This window comes from Symphalangus syndactylus, chromosome 23 (assembly GCF_028878055.3).
Source record: "Symphalangus syndactylus isolate Jambi chromosome 23, NHGRI_mSymSyn1-v2.1_pri, whole genome shotgun sequence".
NCBI lineage: Eukaryota > Metazoa > Chordata > Mammalia > Primates > Hylobatidae > Symphalangus > Symphalangus syndactylus.
This window is the reverse complement of record NC_072445.2, coordinates 66,754,713-66,767,790: the sequence shown is the minus strand read 5'-3', so window position 1 is coordinate 66,767,790 and position 13,078 is coordinate 66,754,713. Positions and strand designations below refer to the sequence as shown.

Genomic DNA, 13,078 nt, shown 5'->3' with positions numbered 1-13,078 from the left:
GATCAGAAAGCCGGTTCCACTTCATCTTGGAGATGGAGGACAGCTTCCCAGGAGAACAACTGCACACCCCTCCACTCCTCATGTTCTCAGTTTGCTCTTCTCTGTGATACAACCAGCATCATGAGAACAGCCAGCAGCAGCTCCAGCGTGATGAAATTTTCACTCCTTGACAAGTGCAAGAAGCCGAAAAACTATGCCCAGCCAGAAGTTTTGTGCCACACCTTTGAGATGCTGTCCAACCTCCACAAGCTGCTTCCTAATCACCTGATGGAGACGCTTTATTCCTACAAGAGTGAAGAGGACAAGAAAAAATGTATGTGGGTAGAGGGTGGGCATGAGTTCTTTTCAGTAAGCATACACTTTATCTTGATACAAACTGCCTCTATGACGCAAGTAAGAACTTTTACTCTTTATTTTACTTAGTTTATTTTTATTATTTTTTGAGACGGGGCTCTCGCTTTATCCCCCAGGCTGGAGTGCAGGAGTGCAATAATCATGGCTCACTGGGCTCATGTGATCCTCCCACCTCGACCTCCCCAGTAGCTGGGACGACAGGTGCATTGCCACCACAATGTCTACTTTTTAAATTTTTGGTAGAGATGCCCCCACACCCCCCACATCCCCACGTTGCCTAGGCTGGTCTCGAGCTCCCAAGCTTAAGTGATCCACCCGCCTTTGCCTCCAAAGTGCTGGAATTCCAGGTGGGATCCCCTGCACCCAGCCAGAACTTGTTCTGTACGTTGTAGGTGTGATCGGTCCTCTAGACACATGTTCCCATCCATGGGCTTATTCTGGAATTTACTCATGTGCTGATTATCCATTGCTTCTTCATGTTCCTTTTGCATAAATAGTCTTTTGTGAGCCAAGTTAGGCATAACCCTCTTCTTTTTTTTTTTTTTTTTGAGATGAAGTCTGGCTCTGTCGCCCAGGCTGGAGTGCGGTGGCACGATCTCAGCTCACTGCAAGCTCCGCCTCCCAGTATCATGCCATTCTCCTGCCTCAGCCTCCCCAGTAGCTGGGACTACAGGCGCCCGCCACCACACCCGGCTAATTTGTTTGTATTTTTAGTAGAGATGGGGTTTCACTGTGTTAGCCAGGATGGTCTCGATCTCCTGACCTCATGATATGCCCGCCTCGGCCTCCCAAAGTGCTGGGATTACAGGCGTGAGCCACCATGCATGGCCAGGCCTGACCCTCTTCTTTAGGCAAAGCTTACCTGTGGGAAAATGGAAAGGGTACTGAGAGGGAAATGCCGCTAAATTTACAATTTAAGCTTTATATTTGATTTTAAGATTAGTGAGAGAACTTCCAAGTGGAAAGTCAGATTTTGAACTTTGTTCCTTTGCTCTGTTTCCTACTATTCCTTCCTCCTATGGCCATGATTGCACCAGGAAGAAGCTGGATATTTTCTTTCCTCCTGGCGATTACAAGCAACCTGTACTTTTGCAGTTTGGAGTGGCCTGCCACTCCTGAAATTCTGTCAGGGTCAATGATAACGGGGCCGATTTGCAGCATTGGGTGGAGTCTGCTTCCTGAATTGTTCCTGCTTAAGTGGAGGACAAAGATAGAGGCAGCCACCTGTGCTCATGAACTTAGAAAACAAAATAGCAGCTGCCACAGAGATTAAGATGCAATTCCGAAGCCAGGCGCAGTGGCTCACACCTGTAATCCCAGAACTTTGGAAGGCCAAGACGGGTGGATCACCTGAAGTCAGGAGTTCAAGACCAGCCTGACCAACATAGTGAAACCCCGTGTCTACAAAAAGTAGCCGGGCATGATGGCGGGTACCTGTAACTTCAGCTATTCAGGAGGTTGAGGCGGGAGAATCCCTTGAACCCAGGAGGTGGAGGTTGCAGTGAGTCGAGATCGCACCACTGTACTCCAGCCTGGTGACAGAGTGAGACTCTGTCTCCAAAAAAAAAAGGCAGACTGTCTCCTGGGGGTGTTTGTGTGGGTTCTTTGGCTGTTTCCCAGGCTGACAGTTTTCACGGCCTCCTGCTGAGATTTCTTCTCTTCAGGTGCCTTAGTCTGTTTGGGCTGCTATAACAAAATACCGTAGACTGAGGCCAGGCGCGGTGGCTCACACCTGTAATCCCAGCACTTTGGGAGGCTGAAGCGGGTGGATCTGAGGTCAGGAGTTTGAGACCAGCCTGGCCAACAAGGTGAAACCCCATCTCTACTAAAAATACAAAAATCAGCAGGGCGTGGTGATGGGTGCCTGTAATCCCAGCTACATGGGAGGCTGAAGCAGGAGAATTGCTTGAACCCGGGAAGTGGAGGTTGCAGTGAGCCGAGATCGTGCCATTACACTCCAGCCTGAGTGACAAGAGCGAGACTCCGTCTCAGAAAAACAAAAACAACAAATACTATAGACTGGGTAGCTTATAAACAGAAAAATTTATTTCTCATAGTTCTGGAGGCTGGGAAGTCTAAAATCAAGGCAGATACCATGTCTGGAGAAAACTTTCTGGTTCATAGATAGCACCTTCTTGCTGCGTCCTCACATAGTGGAAGTGAGAGGTGGCAGAGTGCTAGCAGCTCTTGCAGCCATCGCTCACTCTCGGCACCTCCTCGTCCTTGGCGCCCACTCTGGCCACGCTTGAGGAGCCCTTCAGCCCGCCGCTGCACTGTGGGAGTCCCTTTCTGGGCTGGCCAAGGCTGGAGCCGGCTCCCTCAGCTTGTGGGGAGGTGTGGAGGGAGAGGCATGCATGGGAACCTGGGCTGCACGTGGCGCTTGTGGGCCAGCGCCAGTTCCAGGTGGGCGTGGGCTCAGCAGGTCCCGCACTGGGAGCAGCAGGCCGGCCCCACCGCCCCAGGCAGTGAGGGGCTTAGCACCTGGGCCAGCAGCTCCTGTGCTCGATTTCTTGCCGGGCCTTAGCTGCCTCCCCACGGGGCAGGGCTAGGGACCTGCAACCCGCCATGCCTGAGCCTCCCCACCTTGCTGTGGGCTCCTGCGCAGCCGGAGCTTCCCCGACAAGCGCCGCCCCCTGCTCCGCCACACCCAGTCCCATGGACTGCCCAAGGGCTGAGGAGTGCGGGCGCATGGTACGGGACTGGCAGGCAGCTCCACCTGCGGCCCTGGTGCGGGATCCACTGGGTGAAGCCAGCTGGGCTCCTGAGTCTGGTGGGGACTTGGAGAATCTTTATGTCTAGCTAAGGGATTGTAAACACACCAATCAGCACTCTGTATCTAGCTCAAGGTTTGTAAACACACCAATCAGCACCCTGTGCCTAGCTCAGGGTTTGTGAATGCACCAGTCGGCACTGTATCTAGCTACTCTGGTGGGGACTTGGAGAACCTTTATGTCTAGCTAAGGGATTGTGAATGCACCAATTGGCACTCTGTATCTAGCTCAAGGTTTGTAAATGCACCAATCAGTACTCTGTGTCTAGCTCAGGGTTTGTAAATACACCAATTGACACTCTGTATCTAGTTAATCTAGTGGGGACCTGGAGAACTTTTGCGTCTAGCTCAGGGATTGTAAACGCACCAATCAGCACCTTGTCAAAACGGACCAATCAGCTCTCTGTAAAACAGACCAATTGGCTCTCTGTAAAATGGACCAATTAGCAGGATGTGGGTGGGGCCAGATAAGACAATAAAAGCAGACTGCCTGAGCCAGCCATGGCAACCTGATGGGGTCCTTTTCCACACTGTGGAAGTTTTGTTGTTTTGCTCTTTGCAATAAATCTTGTTGTTGGTTACTCTTTGGGTCTGCAGTGACTTTATGATCTGTAACACTCGCCACGAAGGTCTGCAGCTTCACTCCTAAAACCAGTGAGGCGATAAACCCACCGAGAAGAAATAACAACTCCAGATGTGCCACCTTAAGAGCTGTAACACTCACCGTGAAGATCTGCAGTTTCACTCCTGAGTCAGGGAGACTACAAAGCCACCAGAAGGAAGAAACTATGAACACATCTGAACGTCAGAAAACACAAACTCTAGACGCGCCGCCTTTAAAAACTGTGACACTCACTGGGAGTGTCCGCAGCTTCATCCTTGAAGTCAGTGAGACCAAGAACCCACTAATTCTGCCTACAGAAAGGGTGGGTGGGGGGTATCTCTCTCAGGCCTAGTTTCTAAGGCACTGCTCCCGGGACCTGCTCACCTCTTAAAGGTAACCCCACTAGGTAATGCCATCACCTTGGGGGCTAGGATTTAACATGAATTTTGAGGGACATAAACATTCAGACCATAGCACCACCTTAACGCAGCTTTTGTAAGGTTCAATTCCATCCGATTGAAACAGAAATTGCATCATCTTTTGACGGAAATGCTCCTGAAATCCTCCTATATTCAAGTAGACTCCAAACGACTACAGCTGACACTTGAACAACTCATTTGAACTGTGCAGGTCCACTTGTGGTGTGGCAGAAAATTAAAGAAAAATAAAACTAATTAAAGAAATAAACTTTCCTGGATCAGGCAGACTTGTCCCAGAGGGAGTGACAGGCACAGCCCAGACGCAGAAAAAGGCTTAATAATACTATCTACTGTGCTCTGGAAACCCTCCCAGCACTCCCTCAACATAGCGAGAAGAAAAACAAATTTTCCTTTGTTTTATGGAATAAGTTTATAGATGTCTGTTCTCTGTAACTAGTAACTTAAAAGTATTCTGTTTTATCTAAGCAGTAGGGTGAAGGTCATGAGCCTCTGAACAGGCTTGAGTTATGGCCACCCGGGTGCCATACTGAAGGTTATGGGATAAGCCCGTGCATAGGCAAAATCTAGACAACAGACATCTGGGTTGCTTAGCAATGGTCATGTGTAATCCTGAGTTATGAACCTGTTACAACTTAATTAACTGTGTTTATCCTGCCTCTGTATCCCTGCTTTCATGCCACTATACGCTTGCTTCAAGCTAGCCTACCGCCTTTTATGAAGTATGTATAAAAGTCAAGTACTGTCTTTGTTCTGTGCCGTCTTTGGACGTTAAGTCTGCTGGGTCTAAGTGCACTCAATAATAAAGATATCCTCCTGTATACACCCCAAGGTCTCTCTCTGGTCCTTCTGATCCTGCAACAATAGGTGGATTTTTTTCAATAAATATATTGGAATTTTTTTTGAAGATTTGCCACAATTTGAAAAAATTTGTTGACCAATCATATAGTCCAGAAATAACAAAAAATTAAGAAAAAGTTAGGGTGGTGGGCGTGGTGGCTCATGCCTGTAATTCCAGCACTTTGGGAGGCTGAGGCGGGTGGATCATTTGAGGTAAGGAGTTCGAGACCAGTCTGACCAACATGGTGAAACCCTGTCTTTACTAAAAATACAAAATTAGGCGGATGTGGTGGTACATGCCTGTAATGCCAGCTACTTGGGAGACTGAGGCCGGAGAATTGCTTGAACCTGGGAGGTGGAGGTTGCAGCGAGCTGAGATTGTGCCACTGCACTCCAGCCTGGGCGACAAAGTGGGACTCAGAAAAAGAGATGTCGTGAATGCCTAGAATATATGTATATACTAGTCTACTTTATCATTTAGTACCATAAAATGTACACAAACCTATTAGGAAAAGTTAAAATTTATAAAAACTTACAGAAACACTTACAGACTATACTTGGTGCCATTCACAGTCAAGGGAAATGTAAATGAGAATAAAGATGCGGTATTAGGCCGGGAGTGGTGGCTCACACCTGTAATCCCAGCACTTTGGGAGTCTGAGGAGGTAGATCACCTGAGGTCAGGAGTTCAAGACCAGCCTGGCCAACATGTTGAAACCCCGTCTCTACTAAAAATACAAAAAGTATCCAGGCATGGTGGCTGGCACCTGTAATCCCAGCTACTCAGTAGGCTGAGGCAGGAGAATCTTTTGAACACGGGAGGCAGAGACTGCAGTGAACTGAGATCATGCCATTACACTCCAGCTTGGGCAACAAAAGCAAAACTCCACCTCAAAAAAAAAAAAGATGCAGTATTAAATCATAACTGTAGAAAATTAACTGTAGTAATACTGTAGTGCTGTAGTAATTTCATAGCCACCTCCCGTTGCTCTTGCTGTGAGCTCAAGTGGTGTGAATATCCACTTAAAATGCCATGTGATGCTAATCATCTCTGTGTGAGCAGCTCATCTCTCTAGTAAATTGCATATCACAGTAAAGTGATTTCACAGTTCTCATGTATTTTTTGTGTTTAGTGCAATACCATAAAACTTGAATAACACCATGGGACCCACAAAAAGTGCCATTAGTGATGCTAGAAATACTCCCAAGAAGCAGAGAAAAGTCGTGATGTTACAAGAAAAAGTTGAGTTGCTTGATACGTACTGTATATTGAATAGTTGCCTGCCACTTCAGACAGACAATATTTCTTGTAAACAGATGGTGTAAAATTATAGTACTGATAAATACAGTGCTGTCAATGTATTTCTCTTCCTTATGATTTTCTTTTTTTTTTTTTTTTCTTTTTTTTTTTGAGACAGAGTCTCGCTCTGTCTCCCAGGCTGGAGTGCAGTGGTGCTATCTTGGCTCACTGCAACCTCCACCTCCCAGTTTCAAGTGATTCTCCATCTCAGCCTCCCGAGTAGTTGGGATTACAGGCACTCGCTACCACACCCAGTTAATTTTTGTAGTTTTAGCAGAGATGGGGCTTCACCATATTGGTCAGCTATTCTTGAACTCCTGACCTCAAGCAATCCACCTGCCTTGGCCTCCCAAAGTGCTGGGATTACAGGCATGAGCCATTGCGCCTGGCCATGATTTTCTTAATAACATTTTTTTGCTTACTTTACTCTAAGAATGTGATATATAATACACATGACATATACAATATGTGTTAACTGTTTATATTAACAGTAAGGCTTCTGGCCAACAGTAGGCTATTAGTAAAAGTTTTGAGTGAATCAAAAGTCAAAAAAGTAGCTGGGTGTAGTGGCATGGTACAGGTGCTAGACTACCACGCTCAACTACTCGGAAGGCTGTGGCAGGAGCATTGCTTGAGCCCAGGAGTTCGAGACCAGCCTGGGCAACATAGCAAGACTTTTTTTTTTTTTTTTTTTTTTTTGGCGACAGAGTTTTGCACTTGTTGCCCAGGCTGGAGTGCAATGGCGTGATCTTGGCTCACTGTAACCTCCACTCCCGCGTTCAAGCGATTCTCCTGTCTCAGCCTTTCAAATAGCTGGGATTATAGGCATGCGCCACCATGCTCGGCTTTTTGTATTTTTGGTAGAGACAGGGTTTCACCATGTTGGCCAGAATGGTCTCGATCTCTTGACCTTGTGATCCACCCGCCTTGGCTTCCCAAAGTGCTGGGATTACAGGCGTGAGCCACCGAGCCTGGCCAAGACTCTTTAACAAAAGAAACTTATATGTTTATTTTCAACTGAGCAGGGCTCAGTGTCCATAAGCTCCATTTTATTCAAGGGTCAATTGTATTTTCCAAGAGGTTTACATATTTATTTATTTACTTACTTATTTATTTATTTATTTATTTATTTATTTATTTATTTATTTTTGAGACACAGTCTCACTCTGTTGCCCAGGCTGGAGTGCAGTGGTGCTATCTTGGCTCACTGCAACCTCCACCTCCCAGGTTCAAGTGATTCTCCCGCGTCAGCCTCCCGAGTAGCTGGGATTACAGGCACATGCCATCACACCTGGCTAATTTTTGTATTGTAGTAGAGACAGGGTTTTGCCATTTTGGCCAGGCTGGTCTCAAACTCCTGACCTCAAGTGGTCTACCCACCTCAGCTTCCCAAAGTGCTGGGATTACAGGCATGAACCACCAAGTCCGGCTGGGGTTTACATTTAGCTCATAGAAAATCTGTGCCCTTGCTCCCCATACCTTCACCCAGTTGATGAAAGCACAGTTGGCTTGCAACACTGCCCTCTTTTCTCTGTGGCCACAGGCAGCTGTGATCCCAGCCACTCACCATTTTGTTTCTAGGTGTTATAGGCTCAACAAAATATATGGATATATATTGGTGATTTTGCCTCAACAACATATATTGTCTCTCAGCAAGATATATTGAAGTCCCAACTCCCAGTACCCCAGAATGTGACTAGATTTGGAAATAGGATCTTTACAGGGTGCAGATGTAATTAATTAAACTTAGGTGAGGTCATAATATGTGTAGAGAGGGTTCTTCATCCAGTATGACTGGTGTCCTTATAAGAAGAAAGAGACACGCAGGAGATGATGGCCTTGTGACAGTAGAGACAGAGATGGGAGTGATGCATCCATAGTCCAGGAATACCAAGGATTGCGGGCAAACACCAGAAACTAGGAAGAGACAAAGAAAGATTCTCCCCTCAAGGTTTCAGCGTGGCCTTGCTGACATCTTGGTTTCTGACTTCCAGCCTCCTGAATTGTGAGACAATAAATTTGTTGTTTTAAGTGACCCACTTTGTGGTACTGTTAGGACGGCCCGAGGAGACTGACGCACCAGTGTTAGGAGACATAGTCCCATTCCTCAGGGACTTCTCTAAAGTCCCCTTAAAGCCAAGGGTGGGGAGGGGAATGACATAGTACACAGCACTGCCCCAACTCTGTGCCTAAAGAAATCCTCAGGTGCCTTAAAGAATCCTGAATGAATGCTCCGTTTTTTCACATATTGATAGGGATGCTGTGAATGCATAGGTGTCTGGCACCTACTCGAGTTTTCTCAGACTTTGGGGCCTTGGACAAAACAGACAACAGAAAAATGTATATTTTCACATCCTGATACATGTACATGTCCTTCAACTTAGCAATTCCACTTCTAGTTATTATCCTACAGAAATAACTTGTACCTGAGCCCAAAGATGGATAAATATGGCCGTGCACTGAAGCATTGTTTATAATAGTCAAAAATTTAAACAACCTATGACATTCAGTAGCAGAATAATTAAACGAAGGCATATATCCATATAGTGGAATACTATTAAAAAGAAGGTTGACATTAACATATCTACAATACGTATTATAGAGTTTTAATAGGCTGCAGTGGAAGATACACAATATGGATCCATATATGCCAAAAGAAAACTATACATTTGTACATATATATGTGTATATAAATGCATAGAAAAGAGTTTTGAAGGAGACTTAGGAAATTCAGGACAGTGGCTACCTCTGGAGAAAGGATAGAGCTTGAAGAGGGAAAATAAAGCAAAACTTTCCCTTTTTGCTATGTAGACTTCGCTGAGTTGTTTCATTTTAATTATTCCAATGGAAACCTTTTACTTTTGTAATTAAAATGCAACATTAACATTGAAAATGCAGTAATTATTTATGTGAAGTTGGAGAAATGGGTTTTGATTTTCTAGAGGTATTCTCATTCTATGTTGATTTAGATTTTGTCTCTGTAGCCTCCCAGTGTAGACGGCGATAGACGTCAATACACGTTTAGCAACTGGTAATTCCTGCCATGTACAACTGCCAAGCAGCAGTGGGATGCCTTTGTTCCTGAGGTATTTGGGTGCAGTGACTCTTTGTTATGGTTGGAAGCCAGTTTAAGGAGGTTCATGCAGCTGAGGTGAACAGCATTAAGGGGTAAGAAATGACTCCTCAGAGCTCTGAGTTTGTGCCTTCAGGGTCCTGGCCTCAGGCTGAGTCCAGTCACTGGGAGCACATTGGCCTTTGAGGCCTTAAATTCATCCCTAAAAATGTGCTCCATTGCCAAGATGCCATTTCCAAACAGACAGTGATTTCCTTGCATATGCATCCTGAAGACATGACCCTATTGCTCTGACTTTCATCCGTCAGACCAAGAATTAGAAAATGGATACTGCCGTCTTGCTGCTGCTGGGTCTAAAGCCTTCCTTCTAGAAGAAATTTCTTTTGACCTTAAAAATAGGTTTTGTTCCTTTTCCTGTCAATCCCCTCTTCACCTGCAGGATGCTTTGCCTATATTACACTATATTGGTTACCCAGAAATGATTACATGAAGAAAGAAAGAAAAAGAACTAAACATCCATAATTTTTTTTTTTTTAAACCCAGGTTTTTATTTTGTATTTTAAATACAAAGTTAACTTTGGGAGGCTGAGGCAGGAGGATCACCTGAGGCTAGGAATGAGATCAGCCTAGGCAACAAAGTGAGACCCTCATCTCTGCAAAAAATAACAAAAATTAGCCGAGTGTGGTGGTGCATGCCTGTAGTTCCAGCTGCTGAGGAGGCTGAGGTCAGAGATCGCTTGAGCCCAGGAGGTCGAGGCTGGAGTGAGCTATGATTGCACCACTGCACTCCATCCTGGAGCTCTCATGAAGGTGCTGGCTGACCAGGGAGGGATGCAGTTCCATTTCTGATAACATAGGATCTAAGCCCCTCTGGTATTGACTTCATCTTCTCCAAGTGGCTCTACCATGTGGTTGTAACTGTACCACTGGCCATCCAGAGTTCCTACAGTAGGCTGCAACAGTCCAAACCTCAAGTCTCAGTTATTGGAACACCCAAAAGAAGGAAGGCATTTCCCACTGGCATAGCTGAAAATAGACATGCTTATAACAAAGCGAGAAAAAACAGTTCATTTCTGGCCAGAAATGAATTTTGTGGAATCAAAAAGGACAGTAAGTGACACTCCCACATTCTAACTGACAGAGCATGCTGTTGTTTTAAGTTCAGTCCTCTGTTGTAATCCTTGCTCAGGCAAAATCACCAATAAAACAGGGCCCCAAGTTATGCGGCCTGACAATAATGTTAACATTCACCCTATTTCTTCTGGGAAGCTTCAAAATGTGCATCTCCAATTAAGCATGCAATTAAAGGGAAAATGAGAATCACAATAATAATAATTGTATGGTAACTTGCCATTAGTTTGAGAATCATACACACGTAACCAACTCTATTTGTGTGGTCCCAGCATGCCTGCTTGTTTGTTCATTCTTTTTTTTTTTGAGACAGAGTCTCGCTGTGTCGCCCAGGCTGGAGTGCAGTGGCGCGATCTCTACTCACTGCAAGCTCTGCCTCCCGGGTTCACACCATTCTCCTGCCTCAGCCTCCTGAGTAGCTGGGACTACAGGTGCCCGCCATCATGCCTGGCTAATTTATTGTGTTTTTAGTAGAGACAGGGTTTCACCGTGTTAGCCAGGATGGTCTCTATCTCCTGACCTCGTGATCCGCCCGCCTCAGCCTCCCAAATGCTGGGATTACAGGCGTGAGCCACCGTGCCTGGCCTTGTTCATTCTTTTATTTACTTACAATGTATCTGCTAGATGTCTAGGACCAGGCTAAGATCTGAATGGTGCTCAGTAGTATTGTTGGAATAAAGGAATGACAAAGCTAAATAGGAATCATTATTATTATTATTATTATTATTATTATTTTGAGACGGAGTCTCGCTCTGTCGCCCAGGTTGGAGTGCAGTGGCGCGATCTCGGCTCACTGCAGGCTCTGCCTCTCGGGTTCACACCATTCTCCTGCCTCAGCCTCCCTAGTAGCTGGGACTACAGGTGCCCGCCACCACGCCTGGCTAATTTTTTGTATTTTTAGTAGAGATGGGGTTTCACTGTGTTAGCCAGGATGGTCTCCATCCGAACCTGACTTTGTGATCCGCCCGCCTTGGCCTCCCAAAGTGCTGGGATTACAGGCGTGAGCCACCGCGCCCGGCCCAGTAGGAATTATTAAACTGCATATATATGTTTTCTCAAATCAGTGCCTTGTAACTCTTTCTATGCAAAGATGGAGAGGAACATTGAATGTATTAATGCTTATTCTATTACCAGGTGAGAATCCTGAACTCTCTGGCTTAGAGAGAATCTTAGCAAGACATCAGTTGCCAGAAGAGATTAATCTGACCCCAAAGCCGAACAGAATGCCCCTGTGGAAAAGAAAAATCATCAACAATGTAACTGAAGGGTGGAAGAAATGTCACTTGTTGAAGAGAAACACGAAAGAGCCTCCAATGTCCACCGTAGTTGTCAGGTAGACTCTAATTTCTGCCTTATGTGAATATATTTAGAGATATACAGGGTGATCACACAATCTCTATATGCCTTAGCTAAAAAATGATAAGCACTGTTCTATATAAAAGCACATGGGCCCCATTTTTACCCACCCCCAAGCTGCTAGAGGAGCCCTCATTGGGAGTAAACTCATGGAGATGGGAGCATGAGTGTGGGTCCTCCATGGCTAGTCTAGAATAGTGAGCAGAAATCTAGCAAGAACAGAGTGGGATTCTTGGAGAGAAACCCAACCACTGAGCTGTGGGCCTTTTTGGCTGCATAAGTTGGGAAGCGGCTTGGTTTTTCATGCCCACCGTTGGCATGACCAGGGGCTAGGATACCATAGCAGGATGTCGTGGAGCTTTGGCTTTATCCCTGGTCTGCCAGACTTTACGTGGAGAGAACTGGAGCACCACTGGACAGTCTTAACAAGAGGAGTGACATGATTTGACTCAAATCCTCTCTGGCCTCCTAAAGAATGCATGGGTGGAGGAGAGCAGTTGGGAGATTTTACAGCTCTGCAGGTAAGGGATGGTGGCCCAGGTGGTAACAGTGGGGATGTGGAATTGGTTGGATTCTGGTGCTCAAAGTCATAAGCTTTGTTTCCTTGGCAAATTATCTTTTCTGGTGCACTTCCGTCCCTGCTTATGCCAGATAGATGGTGTTTCTATATTTGTTTCTTTTCTTCTTTTTTTTTTTTTTTTTTGAGACAGAGTCTCGCACTGTCACCCAGGCTGGAGTGCAGTGGTGCTATCTCAGCTCACTGCAACCTCTGCCTCCCGGGTTCCAGTGATTCTTGTGCGTCAGCCTCCCAAGTAGCTGGGATTACAGGCACATGCCACCACACCTGGCTAATTTTTTTTTTTTTTTTTTAGTAAAAACGGGGTTTTGCCATGTTGGCCAGGCTAATCTCAAACTCGTGACCTCAGGTGATACACCTGCTTGGCCTCCCAAAGTGCTGGGATTACAGGCGTGAGCCACCGTGCCTGTTCTATATTTGTTTCTTTCATATTGCTGCATATATTGCAATGATGCCTACACTTTGTACATAGTAAGTATTCAAGCAATTTTGCCGGGCTGACGATTTTGCTGACAGGATAAACGTAGATGTTGCTGACAGGATAAATGTAGATGTTGCTACTAAGACAGGATCATTTCTGATTTGAAGGTAACATAACCGGGAGAGAGTTCCAGCTCATGAATTTGCCTGAACTGG

The 13,078-nt window shown here is 45.7% G+C and overlaps 1 protein-coding gene across 3 annotated transcripts in view; it reads left to right on the top strand.

The window, feature by feature from the left end:
* Positions 1-6: 6 nt before the first annotated feature.
* LOC129473678 (testis expressed protein 56) overlaps positions 7-13,078 on the top strand; it is a 93,826-nt gene continuing 80,754 nt past the window's right edge. For all 3 annotated transcript variants that reach the window (XM_063632989.1, XM_063632988.1, XM_055264386.2), the window contains exons 1-2: positions 7-313; positions 11,644-11,842. In XM_063632989.1, coding sequence (XP_063489059.1) covers positions 121-313; positions 11,644-11,842 — 392 coding nt within the window. In that variant the 5' untranslated portion in view covers positions 7-120. The remainder of the gene's footprint in view (positions 314-11,643; positions 11,843-13,078) is intronic.